Source organism: Tursiops truncatus, chromosome 5 (genome assembly GCF_011762595.2).
Source record: "Tursiops truncatus isolate mTurTru1 chromosome 5, mTurTru1.mat.Y, whole genome shotgun sequence".
In the NCBI taxonomy this organism is placed as follows: Eukaryota; Metazoa; Chordata; class Mammalia; order Artiodactyla; family Delphinidae; genus Tursiops; species Tursiops truncatus.
Genome location: NC_047038.1, coordinates 69662315 through 69688691, shown reverse-complemented (window position 1 = coordinate 69688691; position 26377 = coordinate 69662315). Strand labels below are relative to the sequence as shown.

At 37.8% G+C, this 26377-nt stretch overlaps 1 protein-coding gene across 1 annotated transcript in view; it reads left to right on the top strand.

The window, feature by feature from the left end:
* Positions 1-26377, top strand: part of GABRA4 (gamma-aminobutyric acid type A receptor subunit alpha4) — a 65901-nt gene that overhangs the window by 5822 nt on the left and 33702 nt on the right. Inside the window, exons 3-8 of the mRNA XM_004319715.3 lie at positions 9462-9529; positions 10495-10715; positions 10886-10968; positions 13632-13775; positions 15437-15589; positions 22999-23258. Coding sequence (XP_004319763.1) covers positions 9462-9529; positions 10495-10715; positions 10886-10968; positions 13632-13775; positions 15437-15589; positions 22999-23258 — 929 coding nt within the window. The remainder of the gene's footprint in view (positions 1-9461; positions 9530-10494; positions 10716-10885; positions 10969-13631; positions 13776-15436; positions 15590-22998; positions 23259-26377) is intronic.

Here is a 26377-nt window from a genome sequence, read left to right as displayed (position 1 = left end):
TCTGGATATCAGAGGAGAGTTTTGTCTGGGATCATCAGTATGTAATGCTGTGAGAATAGATGTCTAGAGAAGAGTATAGAAAGAGCAGAGAAAAGAGCCCACAGCCAAGCCTCAAGGAACATTGACAACTGAAATAAGGGCAGAAAACGTAGAGTTGTCAAAGGAGAATGAAAAGGAGTAGGCTGTGACATATGTGGGCACTAGGAGAGTGTGAGTTACAGTCAAGAGAATGGAATATCTTAGGAAGGAGGTATGAGACACCTCTCAAAGTTCTTCTAAGATATTAAGTAAGATAAGAACTGGCCACACGGAGATATTTCATTTTATTCACTTTCATCAAAAATTTATTGATCATATAATATACGCCAGGCACTGTTCTAGGATGGCACTGGGGATACACTGGTGGACAAAGGAGACGCTGTTTTCTGCCCTCCTGAGCTGATACTCTAGTGAAAGAGACAGAAAAGGAGAACAGAAATAAGCCAAATATAGAGTATGTCAGATGTTGATAACTCCTATCGAGTAATACAAAGCTGGGGAGGAGGTTGCAATTTTAACTAGAGTAGTTAGGAGGGAGAGACTTGAATGAAGTGATATTTGTTTTTTTTTTTAATTAATTTATTTATTTTTGGCTGCTTTGGGTTTTCGTTGGGGGTGTGCAGGGTTTCTCTAGTTGCAGCGAGCAGGGGCTACTCTGTTGTGGTGCGTGGGCTTCTCATTGCAGTGGCTTCTCTTGTTGTGGAGCACAGGCTCTAGATGCGTGGGCTTCAGTAGTTGTGGCACGCGGGCTTAGTGGTTGTGGCTTGTGGGCTCTAGAGTGCAGGCTCAGCAGTTGTGGCGCACGGGCCTAGTTGCTCCGTGGCATGTGGGCTCTTCCTGGACCAGGGCTCAAACCCGTGTCCCCTTCATTGGCAGGCGGATTCTTAACCAGGGAAGTCCCTGAAGTGATATTTGAACTATGATTCAAAGTAGGTAAGAGCATAAGCTGCATTTGGGTGGGGTCTTCTGGTTAGAAGTAACTCTACGTGCAGACATGGTAAGCATGGAATTGTCACTGCAGTGAAGGTAACAGGGCTGAGGAGTAAGAAGGGGTCAGTGTGATATAAGGATGAGGTAGTATAAAGCTTTGCAGGCTGGTGAGAACTTTGCTTTTACTCTGAATCGTATCAGAAGTGAATGGAGGGATTCCATTAGGGGTGAGACCTGAACTGGTTAATTTTCAAAGGCTCACCCTTGGTTGCTGGATTGGGAACAGTGAGTCAGGGTCAAGGGCAACTGCAGAAAGGATTTTAGGATCAACCAGGCAAAAGATGATGGACATTTTGACCAAGTTGGTGGCAGAGAAGTTTGTAAAATTGTAAGAAATGGTTGGCTTCTGTCTATTTTTCAAAGTTCTAGTCTACTGGTGACAGCTAGAATATGGGATGTGAGAAAAAGGGAGGTGTCAGGTGTCACTCCAGAGTTTGGGACTTGAACATCTAGAAAAATGGAGCTGCCAAGACTGTGGCAGAAGCAGCTTAGGGATGTGGCTGAACAATTTGTATGTGAATATGTTACGTTTGAGCTGCTCATTAGATGTAAAGTGAAGATAGGCTTGGAATTCAGGGATACTGGGTATGTCAATAATGTATGGTATTTCAAGCCATAAAACTAAAGAGATCACCAAGGAATTAATGGTGATAGGGAAAAGGTACAAATACTGAGCTCCGAAGTCCCCAGTGTTAAGAGGTGGGGAAAGAGGTGGAGGAATCTCTGTCCCAGGAAGACTGAAAGTAGTGACCTTTGAGGTAGGAGGAAAACCTCAAAGAGAATGTACATACCAGATGTTAAATAAAGAAAGAAAACAGTATTTCAGTGTGGAGCAGGACTGGTCGATTATGTCTAATGCTCCTGGCAGACAAAGAAAGATAAGAACATAAAATGGACCACCAGATTTAGCAATATCTACATTTTCAGTGAGTTTGACAAGGGTAGCTTTGGTGGCATGATGAAGGTGAAAGTCTGATTGTGTGGGTTCCAGAAAGAATGGGAGGAGTTTCTTTCTAGACATTCGTACAGTGGAGCAGAGAAATGGGCTGGTAAATGGAAGGAGAAAGTAGCATCAAGAGAGCTTTTTTAAAAATGAGAGAAATAAGATTTTTTTAAAAGTTTGTGGGAAAAGTGCTGTAGATAGGGAAAAACTGGTGATATTGACAAAAGGGATTTTAGTGGATCCTGAGCATGAAAGCTAGATTATAATAGATGATGGAGTGAATAGAAAGGGGAGAATTTCAGGCACTAGGCATAGGTATTTTTCTCCCCCAGAAGTTTAAATACGAAAGAGAAGAGAAAGAGGGAAGGTTGCCTTTTTTAAAGCTGTTTGTGTACCACTGGAAATAGGCAAGTAGAGAATAATATTAGAGTGGAGGGGAGGGGATAACTGAAGGAAAGATGCCTGTGTGACAAGAAGAGACTGTAGAATCCAGAACACAAATTTACTTTCTTATGCTCTTAGTTTAAGAAAAAAAAGATGTACTGGTGCTAATATATATTTACAGGTTCTTTAGGGCAAGAATATGCAAAATGTATTTGTTGTTTCCTAAAATAAGCACTAAAAATCTAGATATAGGTTATCCATAACTTAGTGAACATTTAGATGATATTTCACTGGGATGTTAGCTTTCTTTTAGATGAAAAAAATACATCAACTTGCATTTCGTATATCATTAAACAAATGGCTGCTTTATTGTCTAGACCTTTTTTATGTATTTATTTTAAAAAAGCTTCTGCTGCACAGAACTGGATTCTGAATTAATAATCCATGGTTCATGACACACTCCCATGATTGGTTCCCATATCTGTGGACCTTCTTTTTATCTATCCATCTATTCATTTATTTACTCTAATAAAATAGAACCCACTTAAATAATTAAACCTTGACAACTTATTCTGCTATATGGTCTCCCTCATCCTATTTGCCTGTCTTCCCCACTCAAAGTAACCACCATTCTGAGTCCTTTTTAAATTATTGCATAGCATGGGACTTCCCTGGAGGTCCAGTGGTTAAGACTTCGCCGTCCAATGCAGGGGGTGCGGGTTCGATCCCTGGTTGGGGAGCTAAGATCCCACATGCCTCATGGCCAAAAAACTAAAACATAAAACAGAAGCAATATTGTAACAAATTCAATGAAGACTTTAAAAATGGTCCACATCAAAAAAAAAACTTAAAAAAAAATAAATTATTGCATAGCTTTATTTGAATATCATTTTAGCTCAACTTTACTCTTTAATAAATTGAAATTTTAAAAATTTAATTGTTTTGAACATGCTATTTACAATCTTTGGATGCTTTTCTCACTTAATTGTGTATTCCTAAGACTCCTTCTTATTCTTGCGTATTGCTATAGATCATTCATTTTGACTGCTGTGTGATACACTCATTGCACAGGAACCAGCTGATTCATCTGCTCTGTTGGCAATAGGCATTTTGCTTGTTTCCAGGATTGTGTTGCTGTGAATATTCTGGCCCAAATTTCCTGCTGTAAATGTGCAAGAGTTTCTTTTGCATATATATCCAAGAATGGATTTTTCTGGATCTTAGTGTAAGTGGGAGTTCAACTTGATGAGATAATGCCAAACTGTTTTCTGTGGTAGTTTTACAAATTCAAACTCCCATTTACAGTGAATATGAGATTCAGGATCCACAAACCCTTGAACACTTTGGAAAAGAATATATATATGTGTATACATACATATATATATGTGTGTGTATATATATAATATATATGTATATATATACACACATATATATGTATATATATATATACTTGAAATGGTATTTTAATGTGAAATGATTTGTATTTTTCTGATTTCTAATGTGGTTGAACATCTTTTCAAATCTTTGTTGCCTACAAGAATTTTCCTTCTGTGAATTGCATTTTCATCTTTTGCTCACATTTTATTGTCGTTTTTAGTACTTTATTTATTCATTTATTTGATGCCTTTAATATTTAAAAAGTAGAGCTGGATTGATGGGATCATACCATAAAGGAAGCACTAATCTTTAAGGTCATCTAAATAAAGCTCTGTAGTTATTTGCTTTCTCAACAATATCAATAGACATCTGTTCCTTGTTTAATATGCAGGAACGCTAGTTTTTCTATATTTTGTAAGTGACAAAGAGCATTAGAGCCTTATTTAAATATTTCACTAAGATTCCTTGCTGTTGTTGTACCTTTTAAGTACTTTAAGTCTCTTGATTTGGGAAGACACATTAATAGTGTTTTGTAAGACGTAGCTGGATGCATGGATTTAGGTGGCTGAAAACCCAGAAATCTTTCCTCAAGCGCGTGGCTGGGGAGGCAATGTGGAGAGCAGGGAATGAGTCGTTTCAGCATCTGCAGAACTGTTTTAAGTCTCTTTCCTGGGTGTGATAGCAAATTGGATCCTATTACTGGAGAAGAAATTAAAAAGTGATATTTTTGCCCAGGTCTCTACAGCTGAAGTAAACAGTGGGAAATTTTCTGAAATGTTAATTGCCTTCCCACTTTTCAAGCAAATAATAAAGTTATTAGATTCATTAATAAGATGGGAATATTCCTCTGAATTTGATCCTGGTGGTGTTGGCTCCTTCTTTCAAAGACTGTTGAAGATCACTTTGCCTTAGGAACTGTCCACTATATTTGGGGGATTAAAAACTATTTCCCTATTAGCAAAGTAGTAAGGCTTTAAAATAAATGATGTCTTTTATGTTACACAAATGCATAGAAAATTATGAGAAGTCCTTCCAAGCTGAAAATTATCTGGTTTCTATGTAATTATGCTCTTAGGAGGGTTGATTTGAACATCCTAAACAACAGTGTTAGAGGAAGCGTCTCTAAGAATTATTCTTAATTGCATAGCGACCGTGATTCATTGAAAACTGATTTATTGGAAACCTATTACATGTAAGGCCTGGGATTTGTTCAGGGAAAGGATATAAATATAAATAAAACACGAATTCTACTTTAATCAGGAAATATTTTTAGCTTAACTGATGTAACAAATGAATTCCAGTACTTTTTCCTTTGGGGAGATTTTAAAATCACTGCTGGAATGATATTAGGAACACAATCAAATACATAGTTTTCACTACCTAGTATGTGTAAAGCACTATACTCATTTGGGATTTCCAAGAGGATTAAGATTGGTCTTTGCTGTTAAGGAGAGAAAGGCTCAAGCAGGCCATAATAATAAGAGCAATGCATAGGAAGAGCTGCAGTAGTAACGTAGTTCAGAAACTACTCATGAAACAAAATGGGAGAGGTAGGTATGGCATGGTATGTACTAGATAGAAAATTATATGTAAGTAATTAATGGTTGATTTATTATTTAATGATATAATTAGCATCGTTAAATCTAGAACATACTTTGTAGATCAATCCAGGGGCTTATAATTCTGGCTCTGGAATATAATATTTAACCTCTGTGAGCTCAGTTTCCATGTCCATAAAATTCTCATGAAATATCATCCCAGGAGGGTGTTGTGAGGATTGAATGAAATAGCATATAGGAAGAGCCTAGTATCCTGCTTGGCACATAGTAGGCCTTAAATAAATAGTAATAGTATCTCTGCTTATTCTTCTTTGGGAAGAACCCCATTTCTTGAGAGCAGGGCCACACATACATGCCCCTTGATCTGTCCACTCTCCATCCCTACTGCCACATCCTTAGTCCAGGACACCGTCATCTCTCACCTGGCCTGGTACAGCAGCCTCTTAGAAAAGCCTTCTTCTACTCTTGCCTCCCTATAATTCGCTGTCCATACAACTGCCAGAGTGATTCAGATCATATATTTAGATCATATATTTTCCTTACATCACACCTTTGAGGGTCTCCCAATGATGACGGGATACAAGTCAAACTTCTTACCACAGCTTATAAACAGAGGCAGAGCTGGACTGCATATCAGAGGGAGAGCACTTGGGGAAAGAACACAGGACAGATGATTAACCTCTGGGTTCATTTGCTTCAGCTGCCGTAACAAAGCACCACAGACTGGGTGGCTTAAATAACAGCAAGTTTATTTTTTCGCAATTCCGGAGGCTAGAAGTCCAAGATCAAGATGTCAGCAGGGTTGGTTTCTTCTAAGCTCTCTCTTCTCGGCTTGTAGATGGCCATCTTCCCTCTGTGTCTTCACATGGTTTTTCTTCTGTATGTTTCTGTGTCCTAATCTCCTCTTCATATAAGGGCACCAGTCTTATTACATTAGGGCCCATCCTAGTGACCTCATTTTAAGTTTATTCCCCTTGTAAGGACCCTATCTCAAAATATGATCTCATTCTGATGTACTAGGTGCTACTTCAACATATGAGTTTAGGAGGAACATAATTCAGCCCTTAACAACCTCTCTCATGAAGATTTATACAAGTTTAAAACAGTGACAATAACATATATGATAAATATGTTGCTTAAAACATAGCACTTTCAGAATATGGCCAGAGAAGTAGGTCCGAGCCTTTCGCCTTGAAGTTCTCCTCACCAGAAATGCGTTCTCTCAGCTCTTCCAAAGTCTCGTGATCATCATCCAGATCTCAGTTTAAAAGTCACTGCTTGGAAGATTGGCTAAATAATCTAGAGTGGCTTTCCCAGACTCTCACTCTGTTACTGGCCTCGTTTGTTTCTCTTATGAATGACAGCATTCTTCCATTTACTTCATTTCTTTATTATTTATACTTTCACTCCCCCAGTAGCATGTTAACTCCCTGAGGCAGGGAACTTGAGAGTCTGGTTTACCATTGTATCACCAGGGCCTAGCATGGAACCTGGCATACAGCAGGTGGTCACTCAATAAATGTTGACTGAATGGGTGTCCGAATGAAATTTCTCTACCAATTATACGTTTTTAGGATCTCATTCAATCTCAAAGACCTTTGTGATCTTATAAAGCAAATACTAAATAATGTCACAAATACCAAGCAGTTTTCAAGAATCATTGAAAAAGTAGTATGTTATGTAAGAGTTTGAAAAGATTCATTATTATCATGGAATCATTATAACCTTAAGGATTAGCATAAACCCACACACCTTAAAATAAATGTATAAGGAAAAATATGATTGGCCTAAATCCTCCCTCTCCTACCCTTCCCCCACTTCAATAGAACACCTATGGTATTAATATTTTACAGGACATGGTTTGGTAAATAAATACTGTTCTAGAAAACAGATAAATGCTTTCTGTGAACTGAAGTGAACAGCATCACCTAGGAACTTGTTAGAAATGCGAATTGTCAGGCCCCACCTTAGACCTCATCTAACAGCAAGTCTGGGGTGGAGTCCAGCAATCTGTACTTTAACAAACCTACCAGGTGATTCTGATCCAGTTAAAGTTTAAGAACCAGTATCCTAAATTGATCTTCAAAGTAACTGGATTTCTCAAGATTCTCATCAAACAGTCCTGTTGTCAGGACCTACTCAACCTTATTTGTTCTGAGTAACTTCTCTCTCCTTGTCCTGACTTGCACTGAAGTAGTGTTTTTAACACTTTAGCAGTTGTCCTTAAGAAACAAGCAGAGTGATTTTTCCCACTTTTGAATCTTTTTGAATGAAATCTCCATCTACTAGGGTTCAACACACATTACTTGCTTCCTGGATTACCTAGCTCTTCCTGAAACACTTTGGCTTTACTATCATATTTTTGTTGTTGTTTTCAATTTCTCATTCAAATAAAAATTCACTTAACTTCTCACACTTATTCTCTCTGTTTTCCAAAGGTGTTATTTTTTAAAAATGAAAACTCATGGCAGATCAGCCTGATCTCTACTTTTTCTCTCACTATACTTCCAAAGGATATATTTTTCGTAGGATACTTATTCAAAAAACGAATTTTCTCTCTCCTTCAAACGATTTTTCTTTCTGTGGTTCAATCTTCACCATATACAGGGAGAGATATTCTCATTTGTTTTATGAGGGTAACTTTAGACCTAGGGCATTAAGCTATCCCAATTGCTCTTTGTCTTTTTTGGCGTTAAGTCCGATTGCCCAACCATTATTCAAGGGAAATAGTCCATCTTGATAGCAGATGTTATTCTTTCCAGTATGGAATAGGTAGCCCCTGGACATACAGTGTTGTAAACCATCATTTAAGAAATCAGGGCTTCCCTGGTGGTGCAGTGCTTGAGAGTCCGCCTGCCGATGCAGGGGACATAGGTTCCTGCCCCGGTCCGGGAGGATCCCACATGCCGCGGAGTGGCTGGGCCCGTGAGCCATGGCCGCTGAGCCTGCACGTCCGGAGCCTGTGCTCCGCAACGAGAGAGGCCACAACAGTGAGAGGCCCGCGTACCGCAAAAAAAAAAAAAAAAAAAAAAAGAAATGATGTTCAAGATTGCAACAATTTTAAATTTTTATTAGTAATTAAAATTGATACGTATAATAACAATTGCTATCATTATTGAGCACATTATGTTCTGGAGACTGGGACAGGTGATTTACATGTATTATTTCAGTTAATAGTCATTAAAACCTTTACCTCTGATGATATGTGACTTGACCAAGATCATACAATTAGAAAGTGTTAGAGCCAAAATTGAACTCCAGAATTTCTGATTTTAAGCATCGTGCTAAACCCAGATTGCAGCAACTTGCCTTTGTCTAAAATCTGTGTCAGCCCATTGTCATGATGCTCCCACATTTCCCTTCTGCCAGACACACCCATATACTTGTTCCTGAACCAGTTTTATTTAGACGTAGGAAAGAATCTCAGTAGTGGCCATTATTGGAAGAAAAGAGAAACTAATACCTGTTAAGTACTTTCATGAGAGAGTAACTGTGTTCAGGGTCTCATAGGAGCAGTTTCATTTGATCTCCGTCAACAGTCTTGCCTGATAGTTATGGTTGCTGCTGTTGAGGAGTTAAGTAACTTGCCCCAAATCACACAACAAGTAGGTGGTAGAGCATAAATAGGTCTAACTTTTAGGAGAGCTTGACTTTGGTCCTAATTACCAGTGGATGGTTTACCTATCAAAGGTGACATGACTCATTTTTGTGTTTAAGTTTTTACCAATATCCTTAACTTGCCAAAGATGCATTCCTTACAGCCATTATGGTTTTTCTCCTCCTCAATCTTGTGGTTAAGTTCCCTCTTTTTAACAGCTCACTTCTTTACTAAAGGCCAATCAGATGATGGACTAAAAAAAAATCACAAAGGCTAAAAGCTTTTGTTCCCTGCACTGCCTGTTGTAGCAGTGCCCAGGGGTGATGTATCTTGAAGAAATAAGGTTCCTGGTAAGTAATTGGGGTTTCTTTTTGACCGTAAGTAAACATTGCTTTCTGGTTTTGTTGTTCTTTTGTCTTCATTTTTTGTAGAGCTGCATTGTCTCATTGAAAATTTAAGATGCTCATGAAAACATGATATATAACCTGTCTTTACTTTTTAATTATCAAACCCACCTTGCCTATAAGATTGGTAATTATTTTTTCACACTTATTTACTTCATACTTACTAGGTCCTGTTACAGAAGTGAAAACTGACATATATGTCACTAGCTTTGGACCTGTTTCTGATGTTGAAATGGTAGGTATTTGGGAAATTAAATGTACTTTTTGAGGTTTGAAAAAAACATGCAGAAAAGAGGGCAATTAGCATTTATTTTGTAATCGATCACACAGAGCTAGAAAGTCAAAGAACAGCCTAAAAAGTTTACAAAAGTAAGACGTGGAACTTGCATTTCAGCTCTAACATTTGAGTATTTTTTGGTTTGGAATCACTCTCAACACAGAAAAGAACGTTCTATTACTAGTCCTCATAGTACAACATGTATGTAATATTTTTTTCCCTTAGAAAATTATTGAAGAGGAGAAAATTAGAGAGTGTAATTAGTTTTGGTATGAAACTATATTGTAATCCTAACTGCATTTAGAATTCCTTGTTGGCCCAATTGCTCACTACCCCTCCCCCCCACTTCCATCTCTCAGGCATAAAGAGCTTAGACTATCAAGCACTGGTCAAGATAAATTTGTCCATTCAGCTCTGTTCTCTAATATTAAAGATTTTCAGTTTCCAGGTCGAAGAAACTACTTTACTTTTCTCCTTGACTCTAGGCAAATGTTAATAAATTCTGTGGTCATAAAATTTCTCTTACATATTTTACTTTGCCTTAAAGAGGTCCCTACAATTTTATGATGAATTATGCAGTGATATTTGTTACACATTAATTTTGCCACTTGATTTAAAACAAAGTACAACCGTAATTACCTGGTGCTGGTGGTTTTATTAAATTATAGTAATTATTCTTGAATGATTAATATGTATGATTATCTAACAAATGTAGAAGATTAAGGTATAAAGATGGACATAACATGCTTTAATTGCTGACACTCTTTTTTACTCCACTGATTTTTAAAAAAAATGTTGCTCCTATTTGTTTTTATTTGGGGTAGTCTTTTTGGAGTGGGAAAGAGGCTAGAGTTTAATACATTTTTCTGCATATTTATGTGTAGTCATCTGTGATTGAATATGTCACAAACTAATTTCCCTAGGAATACACAATGGATGTGTTCTTCAGACAGACATGGATTGACAAAAGACTAAAATATGATGGCCCCATTGAAATTCTGAGATTGAACAATATGATGGTAACAAAAGTATGGACTCCTGATACTTTCTTCAGGAATGGAAAGAAATCTGTCTCACATAATATGACAGCTCCAAATAAGCTTTTTAGAATTATGAGAAATGGCACTATTTTATACACAATGAGGTAGTCATTTTTCTTTTTTGCTTTTTATCGTTTTAACTCTCTTTTTTCCTTTCTTCCCTTCCTTCCTTCCTGTCTTTCTTTTTCCTTCCTTCCTGCTTCCTCATTGAGGGATCTTTAAATTACTTTTAAAGAAAGTGTTGATTTTGTTTAATTGCCTTTTTCCATCATAGACTCACCATAAGTGCAGAGTGTCCCATGAGATTGGTGGATTTCCCCATGGATGGTCATGCATGCCCTTTGAAATTTGGGAGTTGTAAGTTACAATAAAAATGTTGTTAGAATTTATGATTATCTCACGCAAGCTGATATTTTTATATGTGCATGATTTTCCATAGTCCAACATTTAAATCACTGTCCCTGACAACAACTGTCCAAGGTTTGACTTACAGGAGACTGCTTATTATCTAATATATTTAAATAAAGAAGTAAAAACAACCCCTTTTCCCCCAAAAAGCAAAAACATATTTCTACTTACCTAGCCTACCTAGATAGCCTAGGTAGATTGACTCATAATTAATAGGTTGGTGATCCGTGGTGAAATTTAGGGGCCTCTGAACTCCATGTGATGGTGGTGTAACATAGAAAGTATAAATGATCTTTTTGTTTTTGTAATTTAATAGTTTCTGTTACAAGCAGAATCCTTTATGGCAGACTTGAAAAAAGCAGAAGAAGGTTCGGGGCTTCCTGACATGACATAGGTTAGAATAGCATAAGCAGCACTGTTAGTATAAAAGCGGCCGAAGCATGACCAAAACAGAGTAGGAGGTGTGGTCTGATATGTAGACAGAGCAAGACAGTATAGTGACTTACAGACCACATTAAGGAGTGTGGATATTATTCTAAGTGCTTTAGAACACCTTTGGAAGAATATACTAAGGGGTGTGGCACTCTTTGATTGACATTTCACAATTTCATTTCAGCTTTTCTACCTAGAAAGGATTGTAGAGTTGCTAGAGAGAAGCAGAGAAGAGTTGGAGGCTGTATGTGTTAATATTGATACAAAGATGGTGGTGGCTTAGACTAGGATGGTACCAGAGGAGATGTGAGACAGATGGATTTGGGATATTTTGTGGACATGAAGGCAAGAGGATAAAATGAATGGGTAGGACAGAATATGGAATTCCTTTCCCCCAAGCTGCCTTCTCAGAGATGGCAGCAAAATGTGATCGTCTCTCCTAACGTCTGCCTCAAATATTTGACTCAATCAGAATCTACCAAAAATAGATGCTGACTTTTACTATTGCTTCACATTCTTAGTCTCACTGATTGTGAAACTGTTGCCTGCTGTTATCATTGCTCATTGCTTAACTTAATGAGACTCGGCAGTCACCATTCTTTTTATACCCCCAGTAATCACAATATTCCGTTGGCCTAACTTGAATCTAGAGAGGGTCCTTTGCTCCCTGACCAGTGATTTAATGAGAGAAGATAAAAACAGAAAAAAATACGTGGACAGAAAGGTCGATCTTACTGGGGCCAGAATTTAAAACTATTTGTGCTATAATTTAAATTTCACCCAAGATAGCTCTAATCTAGGGAAAGTCCTTTCCCACCCACCCACCCGCCCCCCGCCCCCCGCCCCCAGATCTCATGGAACACTCTTCAGAGTGACTTAAACATAGTTGGTCCTCCATCAGGGTTTGTATAAAATAAAGAAATTATTCCTTGGAAGCTGATGATTTGGGGTTGAGAACTGAAAAGAGAGGCCCATCATACTTATCAAATAAAGATACTTAATTACTTTGGAAGGAGAAAAATAACATTTAACTATGTTTACAATTCATAGGCATGAGGAAAAACAGGGGGAAAAATGGTTATAAGATAGCCAAGAGTAGGATACCTGATTTAAAATATCATGCAGGATCATAGCATTCTGGGACTTTAACTGTATGATTAGGCATAAATATACTTCAGAAGATAAACCTTGACACACAGTTGTGTAGTGCTAAATGACAACACAAGCCTTATAGTTTGTTTAGCAAAGTCGCTTATAAAGATAGTCTCCCTAGGTATCAATTCCTTTTGTAGAATTAAACACTTTCACTGAGGACCTACTGTGCTCTAGGGCTTTTAGGAAGGTTTGCAGAGGGTAGCATACAATTCATCTTTGTTCTTCTGAACTCATTTGTGTGTGAGCCAAGCTATCTGTTCTGGGTAGACTGGTAAGCAAGCAGCTGGTCTCCATTTGTACTGAACACCAAATAATAGAAAATGGGCTTGAATTGCCGCTGGGAGGGATTTGTTGAAGATAGAAGGGAAAATGTTCTGATTGTGAGAGTTTAAAGGTAGTGCAACTGGTTGTGTAAGTACATTCCCTGGAGAGCTTTATAAACAGCATAGCCAGTTGTTACCACAGAGTGGTTCCCAAAAAGCATGGGTATTGCCCAGAGGCAGAGTCTGGAATAGGTGACCCCTGGAGAGCTCTCCCAACAGTAGGATTTGCTCTTTTTGTTTTTGTTGTTGTATTATTATACGCAGCATCTGGTACATTTCTAATTGACAGAGCTGCATTAGGATGGAAGAAGTCGATATTGGTCAAATACTGGCAGTGAGTTAGAAAGGGAGCAGCAGTTGGACAGTACTTTTGGGGGGTTTATTATTTCTGCTTTTCAACTGTTTATCCTATTAGTATGGAAACATACCAAGTGCACTGATGCATACATAGCATTTTAGTTGCCTTAGTTGTAGTCTCCCCTCCAAACCTTTGGCATAAAAATAAGAAATATGCCCAGTTGCAAGGCTGTTTATTTAATCTCTACAGTCTTCTCAATCTTAAACGTGTTTGAATAAATCATAATGATTCTTCTTTTCGTTTATTACATCTTTCCTGAACATGTGTAATATTCTTAATCGTTGACCATCAATGCTGATGGAAAAGGAGCTCTGAATCTAACCACATTCTGTGCTCTCATCCAGATGCCTATCCGAAGAGTGAGATGATTTATACGTGGACAAAAGGTCCTGAGAAATCAGTAGAAGTTCCAAAGGAATCTTCCAGCTTAGTTCAGTATGACTTGATTGGGCAAACTGTATCAAGTGAAACTATCAAATCCATCACGGGTGAGATATTTAACAATTTGAGTCAATATGCTACCTAGCATTGGCAATGGAGTTTTGTCCTAGCTTCTTCATTGAAATATCTCGTGTTTTCAGGGGACAACTAAAAGTTTCCAGAAATAGAGTTGATGCATAAATCACAGTTCAGACTTTATTTGTATTTAAATCTTGTTTTAGTTTAAAATAAATTCTGAGTTGGTGACATGTGAGAAGTGAGCTGGTTTTCTTATTCAGAAACAAAAGCCAATAATCAAATATATCAAAACTGTTTTCAACAGAATTCTGAGGCGGAAATCTGACCATTGATTTTTTTTTTTTTTTTTTTTTTGCGGTACGCGGGCCTCTCACTGTTGTGGCCTCTCCTATTGCGGAGCACAGGCTCCGGACGCGCAGGCTCGGCGGCCATGGCTCACGGGCCTAGCCGCTCCGCGGCATGTGGGATCTTCCCAGACCGGGGCACGAACCCGCGTCCCCTGCATCGGCAGGCGGACTCTCAACCACTGCGCCACCAGGGAAGCCCTGACCAGTGATTTTTGAGCACTGGATTTCCCTGTTTTTGGTGATTTCCCCAAATCTTTTTTTTAAAAATCTCGCCCAATTTTTGTGGTGCTATGCTACCCTCTTTTCAAAAGTAAAAGCAAAATATAAAGCTTAATTATAAAATATATTAAGGGTGTATATTAAAGCTGTCACATGAGTAGATGGATGATTATTATTGATGATTCTTGGTCTGTACTTGCTTTGGGGATGTGAATGGTAAGAAACATAGGATTTAGTTTTTGTCATATTCAATGGGGAAAAGCTAATTATTGCTTGTTCTAAAACTATTCCTTACATACACATATCACCAGGAAAAACTATTTTTTTTAAGACATTTCTTTTCCAGCCTGTAAGTGAGATTAAAAATACATTTTGGGAGGATTTGAGGCTTCTGAATCTTGGGCTTCACAGTCTGAGAATAAAGCTACTGCTTCCTAAGTAACTTTCTCAATACGTTACTTTCAGATGTAACATTAAAAATATTATCAAGAGCTACCAGAAATCTTATGGTATATTTACTTATTAGCTTTTTTAGGTTTTTGTCTAAATGCCAATAAAACATGCCTGAACTCAGGGATGTTACGTATGGCTGTATGTTATATGTGTTTCTTTGTATTTTTCTTCACATATGCCACATTTAGAAATAAAGCCCTTTCCTAAAACTAAGACAGTAAGGTAACCTTTCCCTAAGCATATATGTATATATAATGTATGCCTTTGTATTCCAATTCTTTCTAAAATTAAGCTTTATATTTTCATGTGTATTTCATTTTTTTCTAGTGATTTTCCATAAAGGTTAGGTCTAAATTCTGCTCTAGAAAATGCTGAAAATGAAGGCTAATCGCTTTAAAATAGAAAGCACTGCAAGAATTTTTATAAAGTTATAGCCCAACTTATTAAATTGCTTAATTACTACATGCAACAGAAATATTTTTCTGTGTAATGACGTGCAGTATCATTCCCGCCCTAGTTGGGAGCTACATATTTCTCAGTGCTTGTGTTGTTACACAATCCGATACTTTCTTTGCCTAGAATACTGTTTGTTAGTCTGAAATATGATTATAAAGCCATTGAATGATTGCCCGCAGAGCCTATAACGTATTTTCCTTATGTTTCATTCGCAGGTGAATATATCGTTATGACGGTTTACTTTCACCTCAGACGGAAGATGGGTTATTTTATGATTCAGACGTACATTCCATGTATTATGACAGTAATTCTTTCTCAAGTTTCATTCTGGATAAATAAGGAATCAGTTCCAGCTAGGACTGTATTCGGTAATTATAATCATTTCTTGGGTATTTTTGTCCACCTTACATTTTGATCATGGGAATAACCTTTAGATATCATCTCTAACAAAATATTAAACAGTAATATATCTGGCTGTGCTAAGTAAAGAATCACATAAGGTTTCTATTTTTTTTTTTTTTTTTTGCGGTACTTGGGCCTCTCACTGCTGTGGCCTCTCCTGCTGCGGAGCACAGGCTCCAGACGTGCAGGCTCCAGACACTCAGGCTCAGCGGCCATGGCTCACGGGCCCAGCCGCTCCACGGCATGTGGGATCCTCCCGGAACGGGGCACGAACCCTTGTCCCCTGCATCGGCAGGCGGACTCCCAACCACTGCGCCACCAGGGAAGCCCCTAAGGTTTCATTTTTATCAGCCAATACAAAGTAATAAAGCTTGAGAGGATATGGGCAGTCCATCCCTTCCTTTGGGGCTCCACCAGATTTCCTTTATTGAGAACTGGCAGGTGAAGACCAAGTGTGAATCTGAATATAATTTCACTTTGGGTGATGTTCTTGGGTTCCTAGCTTAATGCTGTGTAATTGAATTAAAAACCATATCTATGTGTTGAAATGAAATGCATTGGGAGCTTAAAATAAAACAAAAGTCATGGATGAATGAATATGAAAACCTTAGAATAATTTGCCTTTTAATGAAGAGGAACAAAAGGCAAATGGTTTAAATGCATGGAATTGGAAGTATTATATGCTTAGTTTATTAGCTTATTGTTATATTCTACCTACATCTTTTTTTTTCAGAATACTACACATTTTATTCTCTTTGTTTTTACAGTGGCTTCCTATATATCATATTCTTTTTCTTTTTTTTTTTTGCGGTACGCGGGCCTCTCACGGTTGTGGCCTCTCCCGTTGCGGAGCACAGGCTCCGGACGCACAGGCTCAGCGGCCATGGCTCACGGGCCCTGCCGCTCCGCGGCATGTGGGATCTTCCCAGACCGGGGCACGAACCCGTGTCCCCTGCATCAGCAGGCGGACTCTCAACCACTGCGCCACCAGGGAAGCCCATATTCTTAACCATATGAGGTCCAGAACACCTGAGTTTTCAATTTTTGTAGCTGAAAATAAGCCTTTTGCATATCAGGCTTGCTTTTAAATATTAAAATTAGTTATAATGATATTTATTTAATTTAACATATCTCTCTATTCTTTTTCTATTGATTGTGAGTGGCAAAAGCATTCAGTTATGGGATGAAAATGATCAGAATTGCTCTGGAATGGAGGTATAATCCTCACAAGAGATGCCAATTTCCCTTTGCTTTTTCTACTTGGTAGAAAGCCAAATAGAAGCCATGGTATAATATCCCTCATCACACAAGAGCTGAAGGGATGCTGGTGAGAAGGAACTGGAGAGAATGGGAACTTCTCATCCCACCCCTGATCCATTTAGAGAACTTCTGATATAAGGGCATCTTAGTGTTCTCAGTGGACCTGAATGTGGGGTGTTTGCCATGGACACCCTCCCCCACCCCTTTAGGTTCACTCAAGAAGGTTTTGGAATCCTACCAGGGATACTCTTAGAGGAGGGTCAGTGCTGAGGGTAGGGTGTGACCTCACGAAGGCAGTGAACAGGTGTTATGGCACTACCTACTTCGTAGAGTTGCGAGGGTTCATTGCAAGTGTTGAGTAAATTTTAGCTATTAAAAATAGGTGTGAAAATGAAAGAGAAAAAAACACATCTAAGCTTTGGACTCCAATAGGTCAGGTTTTAAAACCCACATCTGCCACTTATTTTCTCCATCCATAAAACTGTGATAACACATGTCTCCTTCACAGACTAGTAAAGATTTAGAATTATGTGCAGTACTCATTACAGGGTATGTGGAGCACTTAGCACATATTAGTTACTCTTTACCATATGCTCTATTGCGTAGGGGAGATTTATTTTGTTATGACCTGGTTTCCTTGATTATTAACTGTTTTTAAAAGAAAATATGCATTATTATGTAATGCCAGACACTCTGCTAAATTCTTTTTTTTTAAATGAAATACAGTTTATTTGCAGTGTTAGTTTCAGGTGTACAGCAAAGTGACTCAGTCATATATATATATATATATATATATATATATATACACACACACACACATATATGTATATTCTTTTTCATATTCTTTTCCCTCCGAGGTTATTACAAAATATTGAGTATTGTTCCCTGTGCTATAAGTAGGACCTTGTTGTTTATTTTATATATAGTAGCGTGTATATATTAATCCCAAACTCCTAATTTATTCCTGCCCCCACTTTCCTCTTTGGTAACCATAAGTTTCTTTTCTATATCTGTGAATCTGTTTCTGTTTTGTAAGTAAGTTCATTTGTGTCATTGCTTACATTCCACATGTAACTGATATCCAATGATATTTTTCTTTCTCTGTCTGGCTTACTTCACTTAGTATGATAATCTCTAGGTCCATCCTTGTTGCCGACAAGGGATTAATCTGCTAAATGCTTGATGTCCATTCTCTCATTGAATGCAGTGAGAGAGTGATTAACCTTGGGTCTACACATCATGTCCAGAGGCAGCCTGACTGGGCAGGAGGTATCTGCTGAGGCTGAGAACCAGATCAAAGTCCCTTAACTTTTCCTCGTACAAAAAATATTAATATTTCAGGAACTGTCATCATTGAAAATAAAAATAAAATTACTTTTACACATATACCATCTTTTTTCTATGTTCCTAAATAATTTCTAGAACAGATAATATTGACCCATTAATGATGCCTTTGATTAAGAGGTAGTCATGTCAAAAGTGCAGACTCTGGAGCGAGACAAAAGTTGTAACCCCAAAGTCTACCACTTATTAGCTGTGAACCTTCAGTGAGTTATTTCTGCCTGTTTCCTCCTGTGTTACAACAGGATACATTGTTGCTACTACATAGGGTTGCTAGGAGGATTCAATTAATTAATTTGTTTTTGGTTTTTTGTTTATTTTGGGATTTTTGCTTTTTTTAAAATTTTTATTTATTTTTGGCTGTGTTGGGTCTTTGTTGCTGCGCACGGGCTTTCTCTAGTTGTGGTGAGCTGGGGCTACTCTTCGTTGTGGTGCTCACGCTTCTCAATGTGTTGGCTTCTCTTGTTGTGGAGCACGAGCTCTAGGCGCCCGGGCTTCAGTAGTTGCGGTGCATGGGCTCAGTAGTTGTGGCGTGTGGGCTCTAATGCATGCGGACTTCAGTAGCTGTGGCTCGCAGGCTCTAGAGCACAGGCTCAGTAGTTGTGGCACACGGGCTTAGTTGCTCCGTGGCATGTGGGATCTTCCCGGACCAGGGATTGAATCCGTGTCCCCCGCATTGGCAGGCGGATTCTTAACCACTGTGCCACCAGGGAAGCCCTCAATGAGTAAATTTGGATAAAGCCCTTGGAACAATGCCTACCACACAGTAAATACTATTTTTAGTGTCATTGATTACTATGACAGCTCACGCTGCCATCTCCCTCATTTGAGAATCACTACTTGATACTATAATGTGAATGTTCTCAATATTTTCTAGTTATTGTGATTGGTTGATAAGCTTTGAATGCTCTCTTGGTTCATTATAAACTCATAGCCATTGTTTTGTCCCATTTGTCCGCAAATAATAGAAATTTCCAGTGGTATGGGGAGAGATAGCATTGATTATATATTATATTGCCCACCCAACATTTCCTATCCAGATGAGATACTGTAAGGAAATTAAGTAGCATGTGGTAAGGATACCGGTAACACTAATAATAATGATGATAAGATTTGCCATGTACTGATAGGGGTCATCTTATTTAATCTTCACGATAACTCAGCAAGGTAGGCATTATTAATTTCATATGGCTAAGGATATAGACTCGAAGAGATTAAGAAACTTGTATAAAGTCATATGTTTAAGCAATAGACCCAAGACAATTTCTGCCTAACTTTGAGAACTCTCCCATTTCTACTCTGCCTTTCTTTCTTTACAGGGGGTCTGGGGACATGGGGGCTTGTGGAGAATTCCAGAGCAGCTGAGTGAAATTGTATGGCTGTGTGCTGAGGATACTTTGTGGGTAGCTTTTTCCATTGGTTTCTTTCTGATTGTGCTCATGTACCAAGATACTGGTTTTGATTGACCAGGGAAATTATGCCCAAAAATTAAGTCTTCTAAGACCTAAGATGTGTCCGAATGGTAATTATTAAATTGTTTATTGATGCTTTTGATGGTATTTTTTAAGGAAGTTAAGTTTTAAGTATTTGCGGGCACGTAAGCACTCTTTCATTTGAGATTCAGGTAAAAAAATTAATTCTGGTCTAGTATTTATCTTTCCAAATTCTCATTTTCCTCTTCACTCAAGGAGAGAATTTTCTGGATCAGGGGTGTCTTTCAAGATCATGCAAAAACAAAACCAAAAAAAAATCAGTGTAAATATGAGAAGTAGAGTGTGCTGAATTCTCTGGCAAGGGCTTCTCTCTCTAAAGTTGTGTGCCTCTAAGTTTTCTAATTATTCTAGTATAGTAAAACATGAAATCTGAGTAAATGCCAGCTGGCATATGTACATCATTACTAGTTCATTTTCTAGGAGTGGCTAGCCAAAAATTCACTCTTGTGTACAGTCTTAGCCTACTCGTACATGTCCTCTTCCAGCTTCTGGGCCAACCAATATGGTGCATGTTCAGCACTCTAAAAACAGGAACTGGCGTCAATACTTGAACGTGTCAAAAAAATTCCATGGTTATTAAGGTGCTTTCACGGTAGATGTGGTAACGGATGTACTATCTTCCTCGATGCAGAGGAAGCATGGCTTCTTATCTGAAAAGTTGGCCTCTGTTTGCTATTGTGTTGGTGTTTATTTAACCAAATGTTCCACCTAAAAACAGGTGTAATAAGCCCATTCCTGTTGTGCTAGTGCTTTCTTAAATTTGAACTCCAGGCAGAGAAACTTTTTAATGTCTAAAGGGATGGCAACTTCAAACACTCAGCCAATTGTTTATGCCAGTTACTTTCCTAATTTTGCCAACAGTCATAGAATAGGAGCCATAATATCTGAAGGGTCTTTCTACAAACTTTAGAATCAAGTTTACCCTAGACAATGAAAGAGAGATGGAAAGCGGCCACATAGCCAATGTTTTTGCGTAGATGTCCATACGTTATTTAACATATTCATAAACCTGGTGATCCACCCTCCTTAACATTCAGAAAGTAATTTTTGGATTCATGGCTCAATAATTGAACTAATACTCTGCTTACCTGGCATTAATAATGGAATTTCTTCTCATACTGCAGGAGAAGACGAAGACCACTACTTCTGGTCCTCAGGAGAAATCGTTCTATTACCAAAAAATGTTCACAGCAACATGGAGAATCTTAAGTTGCTTATATTTGAGTTTCAGTTTCCTTTTGGATTATCACAGTATGGTCACTGTGAAATTTTCTGATTTCTGAGCAGTATTCTTATTTACACTGCACTGTTCATTTTTTATTTTCAAGTGCTCTCAGCACAATTTCTATGCTGTTAGAGGAAACATGCTTATTAATAAAGTTGTAGAACATTTTTGAATTCTTAATAGGCCATTAAACTTAAGTTGTTATGAATAAGAAGAAAAACCTTGATATATCTTTAAGTTTTGTAGCTAAAATTTTTCAGAATTAATTTAGGGTTTATTCACATATCTCACAATGAGCATGAGAATGGTGCCATTTTCCTGAGATTTAAGGTAGAGACCCTAAAAGTCCTGAGGTCTCTTTTCGAAACAAAGTCTACTAAATTCACAAGATTGCATTTTCATAGGCATTTAGGTATTTATATATTTGACTGAAAAACCACATTTTAAAATCTGTCTTTGACTAATGAAATGCTAAAAATAGCATGAAACTTTTTTTTAAAGGAATACAACCAAATTCTCAACTTTCTTCCTCTGTATAGTTTATGGAATGTTTTTGAAAGATCCATAGCTCAGAAGCTACACAGTTGCTCTAGTTTTTCCTGTTCTAAACATTGACAATTCAGAAGGGACTAGAAAGAAAATAGATTGATGAAGAGCTGAAAAATGTGTTTTTATTTACAGTGCATTTATCATGTGCTCGGCACTACGTGAAATAAGGTAAATCCTGAAGCAGTGTTAGACATTCTGCCCTTAAGAAGTCTGTGCTCAATCAAGTAGTGGAAACAAAGCTCACTCAGATGGAACAATTAGGGAACAATACAAGGCAGAACATAATTAAGTGCTGAGTTGAGAGGACAGTATTATTTCTCCCTACATCAAAATATTATTATTCTTTTATTATTGCATGGGACTCACTATTTTTTCAGTTTAACATGTGTTATTTGGCTTTCAGCTGTGGATTGGCATGGACTGGATATAGTTTATGCCTTCATCATTGTTATTGTTGTCATCCTCACCATCCCCAAACACCTGGGTGTGTCAATTCAAGAGATTTCCTAGGCATTACATAGAATGAGTTTAAATGGATATGGTAAATCTCCATGTACATTTCCAAGCTTAACTACATAACATGGATTAGATACACAGAGAGGCAAAGATTCAGAAAGGGACAATTGTGCACATATTAGCATCCCTACGTAATGCATTTCTCTACAGTTTCAGTGGCAAGTGGAATTCTTCCATCGAGAATGGGGACTGACTTTTTTCCCAGGCTGAGGAGAAGCCTTTTCTGGAGATGATATGCTTCAGAAGCCTATTGATGTGTGAGAAGTACCTCTATTCTTGTTGCCAATATTTTCCTGCCAACCACAAACTGATGGGCAGTAGATGCCCAATATTTTTAAAGCCAAATTATTCTAGAAGTCTATTTCTCAGAAGTATACCTATGTTGTTTTATATAAATTAAGCTATTTTACAACTAGTAAATTTATTATTTTAATTCAATAAGTAATATTCAGGTAAAGACTATAAATACATATAACTTGTGCTTTTTCTGATAGAGATTCTCAACAGCAGTGGGCCATGCCTACCCCAGGAATTCTGATGCTTCAATTTTCATTGCTACCATCTTCCCACTCCTGGTTGAGAGTCAGTGCTTCACACTTTCTGTTAGGTGTGTGTTGAGTTTCTCAGGTACATTGGCCCAGGTACTAACATGAACCCAATATATGTTAGGTGCCTTACATACTTTTAATCTTCATTGTAAACCCAATAAGTGGGTATCAAATGAAACCAGTGAGTTTTCCTAACTTAATCCAACTCACACTGAGCCAGTGATTAGAAGAGCCAGGATTTGAACCATCTCTGTCTCTCACTCCAAAGCCTGTGCTAATTTCACTGAACCACTATGACTGGAATCTTACATCAAAGATGGTTTGGTTTGAGTTACTGTAAACTTTGTTACCCTCACCCCACCAAATTTCCAGGTCTTTTTGTTTGTTTGTATGCATTGAAGTAACCATAAAGTATTTTGTCTCTTTGCTCTTTTGCTTTGAAGGAATAACCACAGTGCTCACCATGACCACACTGAGCATCAGTGCACGGCATTCTTTGCCCAAAGTGTCCTATGCGACTGCCATGGATTGGTTCATAGCTGTCTGCTTTGCTTTTGTGTTTTCGGCCCTTATTGAGTTTGCTGCTGTCAACTACTTTACCAATGTTCAAATGGCAAAAGCCAAAAGGAAGACATCAAAAGCCCCCCAGGAAATTCCAGCTGCTCCAGTGCTGAGGGAAAAGCATCCTGAAGCACCTCTGCAGGTATTTGACTTAATATCCTTTAAGATTTCAGCATCTTGGTCAAATTTGCATTGCCGGGGAAAAGCTAAGAAGTTGAAGATCCCAATGACAATCTGTAAGTCATTTAAAAATCCAGAAAAATATTAAAGGATAATCATGCATTTATACTTTAAAATTGTGATTAGTGGCTTAAAAGTTAAACAGCTCTGCGGAGTGGCTGGGCCCGTGAGCCATGGCCACTGGGCCTGCGCGTCCGGAGCCTGTGCTCCGCAACGGGTGAGGCCGCAACAGTGAGAGGCCCGCGTACCGAAAAAAAAAAGTTAAACAGCTCTGGATGAGCTTGAGGTACACAGCTAGTTGTTTGAAAGTTCTTTTCAGGATTAAAAAATTTTTATAGAGAGGGGCAAAATCTTATGTATGTGCTTAAAAGAAACCTGTGGATACCCTTAAGTGGGTTGGAAAGGCATCTCGGTAGAGTTAATTGAACAAAGTAAAGCAGCAGTTCTTAACATAGCTCCACGTGAGAATGATCCCATGGGGCTGTGCCCTTGTATGGAAGAAGAAAACAAAACCAATAAATAAAAAGACCCGGGCTTCCCTGGTGGCGCCGTGGTTGAGAGTCCGCCTGCCGATGCAGGGGACACGGGGTTCGTGCCCCAGTCTGGGAAGATCCCACGTGCCGTGGAGCGGCTGGGCCCGTGAGCCATGGCCGCTGAGCCTGCGCATCCGGAGCCTGTGCTCCGCAACGGGAGAGGCCACAACAGTGAGAGGCCCGCGTACCGCAAAAAAAAAAAAAAAAAAAAGACCCATAGTTGTAGGTTATGCACATCCAGGACTGAGAATTCTTGTCCTAAAGAGACATATCTAAAAGGATATGAAAGCCTAATAAGAGCTACTGTAATTTACATTGGGCACATAAGTGATTCTGTGATTTAAAAAATTAAAGTGACTTTTTCCTCATGGAAGCCAGTTGTACAAAACTAGCAAGATCCTCATGAAAATGAGAAAGCTAACAGCCATCCCCTCCTCCCTCTCCTCCTCTTCCTCTGATACTCTGCTCTCTCTCTGTCTCTTTTTCTCACTCTACTTGGCTTCCTCCTTGAATCAACAAAATGTCAGTGGTCACATGCACAACCTTATTGCGGTTACCAGAAATGGTAGTCTAAAACTCCTTTTGTCTACATGTGCCCAAATCAAAATATATATAAATCATCAACTTTATTCTCTATAGGTGATAACTCATTCCCTTAATTATTCATACACGCATTCATTCTTTTTCTTCACTCATTTAACAACATACATTTAGTACCAACTATGAGCCAGACACTGTTTCTGGTCTGAAAAGCAAGGGTATACAAAGCCCCCTGACAAATATCTTACTCTGTATAACTTATCTTTCAGTGTGTAGGGAGACAGACAATTTAAAAACATATATAGTAAAACACTTAGGTGTGTTAGATGGTGATAGTGCTATGACAGTGCTGAAGCACCAAAGTGGGAAGGAAGTGCTGGAGCCTTGTGACAGGGGTGGGATTCAGTTCAGAGACCAGGCAGGCAGGGAAATCCTGCCATAGAAGATGACAGTACAACAATTAGGTTAGGGATTTAACCTGGCAAGGATTAACTGTTAAGGCTCCTACAGTTTATAGCTCTCCTCCCACAGGGCTCTGGACACTGGTTCTCTAAGAATGGCATGTGAGCAGATGGGAAGATTATTGTCCTTCCATTAAGTAAGTTTGGATAGCTTACATTTTCCTCTAAAGGAATCAGTTTCAACAAGATTTTCAAAATTATTACAATGAATTTTGTATGGTATTTTCAGTCAAAAAAAAACCCCTGATTATCTACAGTTTTATTCCCTTTCCAATTCCCCATCGGTAATTTTATGCCCTTTCTGCCTTTTACTGTTGTTTCATTTGCTTTGCTTTGTTGAGTTGAGGGCTTGGTAGAATAATTCTATTTACTCTCCCTTTAAAAAAAATATCTTGTATTTACTTGTTTACTTTACTTTTTTTTCTAATTACTGACAAGATTTATTTTAATTTCGTCTTTCTGCAAGTTAATGTTGTTACTCGTTTTTAGCTTCTTGAGTTTAGTTCTTATTCATTTATTTTCACTGTTTCTTATTTAATAATAAAATTTCCTTTATTGCAATGAGATTTGCTTTGCATATAGATTTAGCCAATTCATAACTTTTGATACGTTATATTATTGTAATTATTTGCTAAGTATTCTGCAGTTATGCTGCTATTTTTCTCTACAAGCTCAGAATTATTTGGAAGATAATGTTAAAGTTTCCAAATGGGATTTTGTTTATTTGTCTCCATTGTATTTTTCGTTGTATCACTTTATGTTCAGAAACGTTACTTGTACAGATTTGAATGTTGTTGATATTTTCATTGTGCCCTGAGTTATGCTAAAAGCTTATAAATGTTTGATGGAAATTTAAAGGAGTTGACTGTTAGTTATTAAATTAATTTTACCTAAAACATTTTTATTTCACCCTCTTAATAAGTCACTTCTTGATCTTTCAAATACCAAGAAAGTTATGAAAAATTCTCCCACAAATATTATGAGATTGTGTTAGTGCGTTTTGCATTTTAACTATTTTTGGTTTATGTGTTTTGATGCTTCGATATTCAACATGTAAAGATTTATAACAGCTCTATTTTGATATCACTCTATTAATTTAATCATAAAATAACCTTTTTGGGGAGGTTCCATATAATGCCCCTTGAATTCTATTTGATCTGATTTTATTATTATTTTTTATTCTTTCTTAATATTAACTTTTGTAGTATATTTTTATTGCTAAATTTTCCTATTTTTTTTTCTCATGTACTTTGGAAGCTATATATCATATTATTATATAACCAGTGGTTATCTTTAAGCTTTAAAATGACATATTGTAACTTATGATTTTCTAATAGTGTTGAAATTATAACATATACTGACTCTTCCATGTAGCTGTTAACTCCCCCCAACTCCAGGATTGCTCAAGTCTAAAGAGTCTGCATTTGGAAATACTTTATATATAAATTTTTTTTCTGTTTATAATGAGTTGATGTAGTTCCCTTTTCATTTTTGCAAGGTGATGAGGCTCCTTGCACTAGTGTTATAATAGTATAAATACTTGAAAG